Here is an 11,048-nt window from a genome sequence, read left to right on the forward strand (position 1 = left end):
TGTGGTAGTGGTAAAGGTGGAGATGTCGGTGGTAGCAGTGGCGACGTCTACGGATATGACGTTATCGCCGATATCGTCGCATCACGAGGAGCACGCCATCCAGTTGCAGGTGCACGTATAGCATGCCGTCGTGGGTATCACGGGCGTGTAGTAATAACCGTTGCCGGTGGCATAGACGTAGGCGGTAGGCGGACCTTGCGGCGCCTGCTGGTGACTCGTCAACCGCTGCTGCTGCTCCTGGCAGAGCACCTGGTAGGCAAGGTTCTGAATCAACGCGAGGGTTTGCCGTCGCTCGTGGCCCATCAGGCAGACGGTAGATTCCTCGACGACGCTATGCAGCAGCATCAGGTACTGATACTTGAGGGCCTCCTCCTCGGGCCCAACAAAGTGATTCCACAGGTAGTTCTCGAGTTTGGAACGCTGCTGTCCGATATCCGGGAAATCAATGAAGAATCTCGAGCACATGTATCGTTCGAGCGTCTTGATGTAATCCGGCTGAGACGGTTTGTACATCTTCACCAATAGGTTGCAATATTTGAGTAGGCCGCCGCCGCGTATCTCTTCAGGATGCCTCGTCGAGATGAGCTTCTTGTGGAGGTGGTAGAGCGCTTCTTGAAAATCACCGTAGACGGACTCGCCGACCACGGTCGGGTAGAAGTTCTCGGCGATCGGCAGCTTGCTGCACTCGTAGAAGAGCAGCAGGGAGTCGAGAACGATTTGAAAGGAGTCGACGGAGAATTCGAATTGCCGTCTCATCGAGTCGACGAACTTGAGCTCGACATTTCGATGGCCCCGGGAGTTGCCGAGGGAGATCAGGGACCACCGATCGCCGTCGTTGTTCACTTTCACCATCTTGCTTACGTAAGCCTCCTTCAGACTGCAGGTGGTGATGCGTTTGCGGCTCACGCCTTCCGGCAGCAGGTCAAACAGGGAGCCAAGCACTGCGGCCTTGACCTTGTCGTAATTACGGCCGCTGGACAGCTCGACCGCGAAGATAAGGTCCAGGTCGTTGTACGGCTGGGACTCGGTGGCCAGCACGTGGGAAGCGGCGCCTCCGTTCAGCCGGATATCGCGTACCCTCATGCCGGCGCCCCCGTTGCTCGGATCGGTTTCCAGCTTGCTGCGCACCACCGTCACGAGATCCCTCAATCGGACCTCCAAGGTGGGGAAGTTCCCTCGGCCGTGAATGCTGACGACTTCGTTCATCACATCGTTCAGCCGGCGGACCTGCTCGAAACTCAGCACCGCCAACCTCTGCTGAGGATCCGGACAATCGGTAGCGTTGCTGTTGTTGTTGTTATTATTGTTACTGTTGCTGTGGTTATTGTTATTGTGGGCATTATTATTGTTGTTCGTGTTGTTATTGTTGGTCTCGTTGTTGAGATCCCCATTGCCGATGCCGTTGGTCTTGCTGCCGTTCACCTGGCAGAGCGACTCCATCATAGCGACCCGACGCTGGCGTTCCTCGCCGATCTCCAGAGAGCCACACTGCGACAAAAATGCAAAAGGCGAGATTTTTACGTGACTCTCTTGCAAACGCATATAGAATTACGTAAACGAATATTGTAAATGTTATTTCATTAATTATAGATATCTTTCGATAAGAAAATAAAATCCAAACTTTCTATATTCGTCGTTGTAAAGGATTTTACGAAATATATGTAAAGAGGCGATAAACACAAAAGTTCTCATACGATTTCCAAATAAAATGATTTCAACAATTCTTCTAAGATTGTTATTTCCATAAAATTCTCGATATTATTTTTCAAACGATTTATTATCATATTATATTCCCATAATATATAATGACAATGATAAATTAAACGCGCGCGATTTTCTCTCTAAACTAAATATTCGTACCCTATAAAAAAAATGTGCGTATGCAGATAAGATATGCAAATATGTTACATTAATACAGAAAATCGTATCTTTCTGGCAAATAATGTGGAACCGCTGATAATAAAGGTCTTCGTATGTTAATGCTTTCAAAACTCGCGTGATGTTGTACAATGTCACACTCTGACCCACGCGAGAGGCTAAAGGTCGGTAAAGGTGAAAAAAAAAAAAAAAAAAAGATTTCCAACATCTCTCCCGCGTGCATCGCGCGAATTTCCGACGAAGTGCATCATCGAGCGCGCCCTTCGGCGAGTATCTGTGTCATGGTGCATAAAGTGTATGGGTACACGGCGAGAAAATGCCACGAGGTTACGTCCGGGTGTGCGACGTATACGCGAGCAAGTCAACCAACGCGTGTATAAAGCCCTCGGCTATTGGCTCTCGTACGCGGGTGCCGTTCCAGAAAAGCGCAACAAGTCGACGCGATATTCCGGAGTAATCCTTTTGACCGTTTGAAATTTCAATACTGGAGCACGCGCTTTCTTATCAAAAGCGCGAATATATCTAATCGGCGATCTACCGAGGTATATTTTAGAAATTAATCTTTCGGCGCGAGATCAAAGCCGATTTTTTTCCCTCCCGACGAAAATACCGATAAAAGCCGGTAACAAGGGATGACGTCATCCGTAATGAATTTCTAGTTCGTATCCGGCGTTTAAGTTCGGGTTGCCGTGCAGAGCTTTACGCGGCGCCAACCTGTCGCCAGAAATCAGCCTATTGGTTATTATCAGACCTGCTTGTTCGTGTACCGTACGTGTTTCTGCGATAATAGGTATATCTCTTTGAAAGCAATTATGTCACGAACTAGATTCGTAGTGAGACGTCACGAAAGATATGCGATCGGAAATTCAGTCTGTAATCTCAAACGGCTTTTTTTTTTCAAAACTCAGCGTGAAGTTTAGATACGTTAAATAATCATTCGAATTCGACAAGTATCCGCAGCTGACGGTGGATCGGACCTCAATTATAAGTCTCTTTGTCAAAAATGTCAAACAATTTCAATTTTCCTTATGTTACATCTGCAAATTATTCTTACTAAAATACAATATTTAGTATTACTAAAACAAAATAATATTTGCTATCAATTCTGGTCTCTTGAAATTGAAACGAACTGTCTTTTAATTAATACAAATGAAATGGATTTTACAGAGCTGGTGTCAATAACTGCATTATTCATTTTGACGTCAACTCCGGAAGGTTAATAGATTGTGAAAAAAAAAAGATGACCCTCAACTTTATTAGAAGTATCTATCTCGAATCGCAGCTGATTCGAAGATCAGCGAATGAAAGGAGTCAACGGAGACGAAAGGAAGCGCTGCGAGAGTTCTAAAATGTCCGATATTATACTGAGAAATCTGGCGTCGATTTAGCGAAGGTTGTGTCTCGGGATGAACCGAGAAGTCCGAACTAAATTTTGATCTCGTATTAAACAATTAAACTGTTAAAATTAGTCCTGATTGAATGTCACAGGCGGGAAATGATTGGTTAAAGTAACGATGCTAAAATGTACTTCCGACGTGCTATTTCCGTATCATTTGCGAAGAATTAATCGGCAACTGCCAATAAAGCGAGCGTCATTTTACGGGTATATAAAAAACCGTCAATATGTAATTCTCAAACTATAGTCTCCTTTATTCCTCACGACTGACAACATTTCGAAATAACAAAGCGATTTATTATCTCTGTCAGATACTACGCACAATCAAGATCATGGATATGCCTTTGACGCGCATAAAGTAAATCGCTATTGTCATTTATTAACAAGAGGAAAAACGGGCGTTTTCGAAACATATCTGTCGTCGGAATATTTTCGTCATGTCTATTCAAAAACAATGTTTCGAGCAGCCAGCATTTTTCATAATGCCATGTCATTAGTCTTAAATTAAAATATTTACATTACGTTCGTGAAAATTTTGTTTCCATACAATCTACACGAAAAGAACAATTTTGTTAAAGCATCTACAAATTTAGGCAGATTTGAAAATAATTTTATCGGATAGTCAAGTATAATGAACATTACTGTAAAAAGTTTTGACAAATTTGATTCTAGCAATCAGCTGAGCGTCTCCTACGTAATTATTATAGTGATTTAACAAAATTATTTTTAAATCTGTAGCTAAATTTCTAGATACTTCAGCCAAATTGTTCTCTCTGTGTACAGACACGAATATCAATCGAGCTTCTTACTCATTAATTTAAAATGCCGTTGTTTTACGTAATATACTTTTAAACGAGCTCGTTATGCTAAAAATTTAGTAGCCCTAATTCTGGACATAAATTCAACAAGAGACAAATTCACACGTTCGTCAAATATGAGTTATAAGCAAAAGGGTTACTCACATAAATCGTCGTATTCTCGCTATTATTATTTGATTATTCTCGTATGACCCGCGAAAGGAAAAAACGAGCAAGCGAATCTTCAACCGGCACGCAGCTCCTTTTCAAACTTTAACATGACAACATGGACAATAAAGAGAAAGCACCACCTGTAGCGATTTGGAACGTACACCGGACATGCTATCGCCACCGCATAGTATTAATGTTGGGTACACGATACAATGTAAAAATAGATAACTTCATAAAAGAAGTCTCTCACATAAATCAGAACTGTGAACAAATCACTTTTTCGGCACTTCACATCCGAGAAAAATGGACATCCAAAACTATTTATTATACTACGAAGCGAGTTCAATGAGCGGCGCGCGTTCCTCAGATCGACGCTCTTCAGCGGGCTGCGTAAGACGCAATAACGATGAAGAAACTGGTACCCACGGATCCACAGGTGCGACGCAAACAAACGCGTTTCCCAGAAGGCCGCGGAAGGCCGAGTAGACGCAGGAGCGCGTCGAGAATCCCACCGGGGAAGACGAAACAAAGAGACGCGGGGGTATATCTATCTAAAAAAAAAAAAAAGAAAGAGAGTATACGTCGGACTAAACAGGTAGTACAACGTCGGACTGGTTGCGTCGTTCGAAGAGACCCGCGGCTGATGAGGGACACCAGCGAACTGAGGCGAGCGCGAGTGAAAGGCGGAGGAGCGGCTAGACCGGTGTGGTGGCACAGCAGCGGCAGCAACGGCAGCAACGGCAACCGCAACCGCAGCATCAGCATCAGCATCAGCAGCAGCAGTAGCAGCAGCAGCAGCAGCAGCAATACCAGCGATACTCGGGGGATGTAGGAGGGCAAGCCAGTACGAAGCCCTCTACTATCTCTACTACTGATACCACCACCGCTACCGTCACCACCACCACCACCACCACCACCACCACCACCACCATCATCGCCCGCTACCATTAGTAGACGTAATCCTGGACCATAGACGTAGATCGTATGTGCGCATCCTCGATCACTTCGTCTCTGTCTTTCTTACTCCTCTCTGCTTCGCCTATTGCGCGCGCGCGCGCAAGATAGTGAATGCTCCAATGCTTTCTGTGACGTCACACGAAAGACTGCGGGGGCGGCTCTGAATGAAGAGCGTAGTTCGCGAGGGTAGGTTCGATTTCGTTCTCTCTTCCTCCCGCTTCCTCGCCCTTTCTCCTGAATATGGGGTGTCTCAGAGGTATCGAGCGTGTCGGTAGTTAGGAATTAATGGCTGGGGAATTGGTGTGGAAAACTAGATTCAGAATCAGCGCGACGAATTGTACCTTGAGGTGGCGTGAAACATAACAGAATCCTTTTCTTTTATTCTAGACTAACGAATATTTATTTTGCGGTTACAAATTGAAATCGATTTCATTTTGCAAAAAAAAAAAAAAAAAAAAAAAACCGCGTAAATCTTCGTCGGATCCCCCCTGGGATTGTAAAAAAGCCTTACTTCCTGTACCTACGCAATAAATTGAAGTACCGAGAAACTTCTGCAGAATTAAATCGCCACTTGGCGCTTTTCATATGAAATATGTATGACGGAATGTGAAGCAATATGTTGATATTAACTTATTTCGACTCCAACGCGTCTGGAACATCTCCTCCGGAAATGGAAGTGCTATTTGTCTAAATTAAAAAGTAAACCATTTTTCTGCAGAATATCAGAGAGATATTTTTCTCACGGTGACTTGCGAACTCTCTCTCTCTCTCTCTCTTTCTCTCTCTCTAACATCGTGTTTTTGCGCTGGAAAAATTATCCGAAAATGAGAAAGAATCGTTTCTTTCCGACACTCCTCTCTCGATATATCCATTAGATTCACGAAATGACTTTTCACGAAACAATTAAGTCCCGTATTAGATACCAGTGGAAACGAATTAGGAACGCAATTGTTCATTTCAGCAGCAAATGAAAGTACATCAGCGGATTGAATTGCTCTGCGACTCGGAAAGAAGTTGGCGGAGCTCCTCTTGGTCGCCAAGCGTCACAAAGTCGGGAACACCCGGTGTACACTCGGTGTACGACGCGACGCGCCGTACGAATGGGAGAGGTACGGCGTCACGGACTTAGATATGTATATATATATATATATATATATATATATAATACGTATACATGTATTTCTGGACGCCTACGCGCTTCGGCGTCGGGGAGATGGCCTGGACCAACGAGGCGGCGGCGACTCGCCAAGTACTATCGATTTTGTCCGACACCCGCAGTCGTCAACCCACGTCAAAACCAGTCAGGGTGTCGCGTTTACATTACGCACTCGCGTTATTTCGCGTCGCGTAACAAGAGTACCCCCCTGCCCCGGTCTCTCCCGCACCCCTAATCCACCCCCGGCCGATTTTATCGCGAGCAAGGGAAATTCGCTGGTGTTATTTATCGTCAGATTCTAGATACCGGCATTCGAACGAAGGTACCACGCCGTTCCGTTTTGCGCAGACTCGGTGACATTATGAATGTCGCGTCGCGTCGCGACGAAACTCTCCCCCCTCCCCTTTTTTATTTTCCTCGATGTTATAGAATAACCGCCGGTGCGCAAATTGTCGCTTCGTCAAGACTGTGGCGCGTAGACTTCGCGCGTTTTATTTACCTTTCCGGTGCAAAAGATAAAAAAAAAAACCGATTATTTACGATATAACGTTAAAAAAAGAAAATGTTCTTTTTTTAACAAACGAAGGAAATTTACATCGTATCACAAATACTTTTATCTCCTGTAAACTAGCCAAGTTTCTTGTTACGCGATGCGAAATTCTCAACTTATCAATTGATGTATATCGCGCACCTTTTGGAAGTATAACAGTAGTAAGTTAGAACTTTTCGCAGAATGTATTCTCCTCTCTGTACGTGAGAAACCGTTTACTTAATATTATTCACAAAACTATTTATTTAATATTATTCACAAATAAAGCGAAAATACATTCTTGACTTGAAGGATTAAATTACTCGCGTATTTCCGACATTCCAACATCCCCGATATCTCCATTTTTATTGTCGACGATTTGGAATTAAATAAACATTGATAATAATTCTATAAATTTTCTTTAGAGAAAGATAAATGCAAAACCTTTTTGTAATTGTGAAAACAATCTGCGCTAAATATAATAACGTATATATAAATAGCGTTTAGCGAATTTATAAGTCTTGAATAGCTCACTAACAACGATTAAGAACGTACCGACTGCAACGGCTATGAAATTATTCAATCGTACGTGAAAATATTCCGCTTGACGGTTCGAACATTTCAGGATCGCGACGGTATTATTACGTTACAATACCGTACTAATCCTCGTTGAATTGTACGATACGAGAGGTAGAAAAACGGCAACGCGGTGAAACGACACTTTGCAGCGCGAAGCGGAACAAACTGCTGCGAAACTTCAAATTCACGTTTAATCACGCTACAAAGGTCAGCCGGTTGACAAATTACCTACACGAAGAGATTGGAAAGTGACGGATGCGAAGATTACTGCGGCCAATCAGACGCAGCATCGACGCGCGATGGCGGCGCGGAATCAAAACAGTCGCTCGCAAATTGCGTCCCGCTGCAAACGTCGGCGAAGCGAACTCTCGGCTGGGGGAGACTCCGGAGACTCGAAGCGGCTCGCGAGGCCAAGTAATCGCGACGCGCGACGTGAAAACGCGGAAAGAGACGTGCTCCGTGATGTGATGCCGCGCATCCGGAAACGCGTGCCTGCGCGACGACACACACATACGTTCGTAACTCGCCGTTGAAATGCCGTTGAGTCTGCGCGGGGTCAACGAATTAGCGCGGCGAGATATCTCCTGTGCGATTGCATCTTTACAAGCTGTAATGCGAGATTACAGATCCCATTGCGCGCCTCTCGGGAGTCTGTCTTTTACATCGGCGTTAAAGCGTGTGGGAATTCGAAATTCTTATCTTAATGTTTATCTACACGGGGACAATATTGTAAAAATTATTTGATCACAAAAGATATATTTCCTTTTGCAATAATTTTTTTCCCCTTTTACAATATTTACGATGCAAATTTGACATATGGCAATATTTATTGTATTTATTTTATTAGAAAAATTGATAATTTATCATGTGTAATTTTTTTACCTATCGTGTTAGTAAAAATTAACGCACATTAGAGGAAGTTATGCAAGTATTTTACAAAAAAAAAAAAACATTGTACGAACTTGTATATACAATGTACATATATCAGTAATTTAGTTTACAACATTTTACGATGTTAACGATTAAAAAATTACTATATTGCAATTTTCAGTATCTTACACATAAACGTAAAATTTCCACGAAACAATTTGTAAAAAAAAAAACAACCGTATACAGATTGTAAAATTTTGTTTTCATTAACGAAATACTAATGAAATTTGCTTTATATAACACATTAAAATATTCAAATAATTATAAACATCTCTTTAAAATACAAAAAAAAAAGGATATAAAGTTTGTAAATAAAAATATTTTTTCCATCCCAGGATAAAAAACTTTATTGCAATTTTTACACATCTTTTTTCGTGTATTTTCTTATGTTAAATGCATAAACGTTCGTTGGATGATTTATGCGAAGAATAAAAAAGTGAGTTTTAAAAAATGCGACAAAGAGCGCAGAACTTGCAAGAGAGAATTTCTATTAAGTGCACATACGCGCGCAAATTAAATTTTAAATATAAAGTCGTAGCTTCGAGGTATATAATCTCCAATATATAATCGAGTGAAATAAAGAAAAAAGTATAAGCGACGAAAGTGGGGAACTATTTATATCAAAAGAACACAAAGTAGAGGTAAAAATGCAATAGATTGGAAGCTTTTATAAACATTCCACCTGAACCGATCTCCGATATTAAAATAAATATTTTCATTGTTTCATATTTCATATTTAAAATGCAGTCGCATTGTTTTATCAACAATTAGTACGATCTTTATTAATTTGAATATTTATCGATTGCTTTCTACAAGAATACGAGTTCTGGTTATGCAACGTAAACGAATGTAAATATTTAATACATCGATCGCGAGTAACCCTTTTCTAAAGGCGACTACTTTAATTTAGCTCTCCTGAACTTTAATTCAGTTTTCCTGAAACGTTGCATGCATCCAGCTACGCATTCCACTCTTGTAATTGCAGTCTCGCAGCTAAACAAGTCCAAGTGGAAGCAGGTTTAATTGATAATACATTTTCATTCAGCGTAATGTAACGATCGGCATAGCAATGGGGCCATCGATAACGCTGCTTAAACAATAAAACCGTAACTCGTAAATATCAGGATAACAAAAAAATCATAAAATCGCGTTTAACGAGATAGATAAGGCGATTCGAAGACTTAATCATTAATCAAAGTAGTTACGAATGCTGACATTAAAAATGCTAACAGGCTATACCTGTCAAAATAAAATAGCAGACATATATGATCGGAGAATGTGTTATAAAAAACATGCATCTGATTACAGAATGTTCCAAACTCACTACACTACTTTACATACTTGATACTTTGATCAATTAAAACATTTTTTTTATTAAACAATATGCTTTTATACAACTTTCATACTAATTTCGATTTTTTAAATTTTATTCTTGTCCATTAAATGTCGATTTCATCAATCAAAGTGAATTTAAATAAAAAAATTTAGAAAGAATTTAAATTTTAAAAAGAATTTAAATTAAAAAGTGATAAAGTTACAAAGAAAATGCAAAATGTATAATTATACATTCTAAATATATACATTCTCGCAAATGTTATTATCCGCAATATAACTAGTACCTATAATTATTGTGGCTATGTAGCAACAAAGTAATCTGAAGTTCAATGCTCGTGTGTGACTTTCGGAATATTCTGCGTACAACTTGCAAATATTCACGATAAACGTACAATGCTGATTCACGTTTCCATTGAAATAAAAAATGTACAGCTTTTAATTCATACCGTTGGACACATTAAAAAGATATTTTACTAGTAATCGTGACTCCGTTGCACGCGATCAATTCATAAAACCGTAAAATTGGGGACGGCCGTGGATTGAAATGCATTATTTTCACCAAATCGTTCGTATACGTGTATTATGATCGCGATCGCAATTACGTGTATTACGTGGCGTGTCTGACTCGTCGTGTTGTCGCCACAGAATAACCAATCCTCTCTCGCCTCCCTGCAATATTCTCTCGCACGTTCTATCGTAATAGCCGACACTCGCGTTGAATACCGCAGCTGTGTATTCAGATTAAAATTCTATTAAAATATACAGTTCACTTTTAATAGAATGGAATATACAAATTGTGTTCGTTATATGCTTGTCATTCTGAATTTCGATTTCATGAAACTTCCAACATCTTTTGTGATCTTTTATCATTGCAGTGTTGGTGTGTTCATTTTTTAAAGATAAATCAGACATATAAAAGACACATATATTTACATCTTTTAAAAATTCTTCAAGTACGTATGTGTGTAATACACATTAATTTATTCACATTATATATTTGTATTGTTTTATATTATTTTATTTTTATACTTTATATTATAGGGTGTCCCGTAAGTTTTTGCCAATCGCTTTTGTGTAGATAGAACGGACTAAACTCGGAAAGTCCTTTACCATTTTGCAATGTTCGCAACAGTTAGCAAGATATTAATTACTTAAAATCGCTGAATATTGATTTTAACAATTTCTTACCCAAATACTGTCAACTTTACAAAAAAACAGCGAGAGACATAAATTGTTTATTTTCTTCTCATAAAGTTCGGAGAATTTTTTTCAGAATTTTTTAATATACTGCACTTTCTCATGTTGGTACAAATAAGAAAA

The 11,048-nt window shown here is 40.5% G+C and overlaps 1 protein-coding gene across 5 annotated transcripts in view; it reads right to left on the minus strand.

Annotated features, from left to right (window-relative positions):
* Nucleotides 1–11,048, minus strand: part of LOC108757022 (protein FAM46C-like) — a 139,828-nt gene that overhangs the window by 174 nt on the left and 128,606 nt on the right. For 3 of the 5 annotated variants that reach the window (XM_018501263.1, XM_018501266.1, XM_018501265.1), the window contains exon 2: nucleotides 7–1,488. In XM_018501263.1, coding sequence (XP_018356765.1) covers nucleotides 82–1,488 — 1,407 coding nt within the window. In that variant the 3' untranslated portion in view covers nucleotides 7–81. Of the gene's footprint in view, nucleotides 1–6; nucleotides 1,489–4,236; nucleotides 4,305–11,048 lie in introns of those variants that run through there. The other 2 variants (XM_018501267.1, XM_018501264.1) reach the window with 2 other exon arrangements.

This window comes from Trachymyrmex septentrionalis, unplaced genomic scaffold (genome assembly GCF_001594115.1).
Source record: "Trachymyrmex septentrionalis isolate Tsep2-gDNA-1 unplaced genomic scaffold, Tsep1.0 scaffold131, whole genome shotgun sequence".
In the NCBI taxonomy this organism is placed as follows: domain Eukaryota; kingdom Metazoa; phylum Arthropoda; class Insecta; order Hymenoptera; family Formicidae; genus Trachymyrmex; species Trachymyrmex septentrionalis.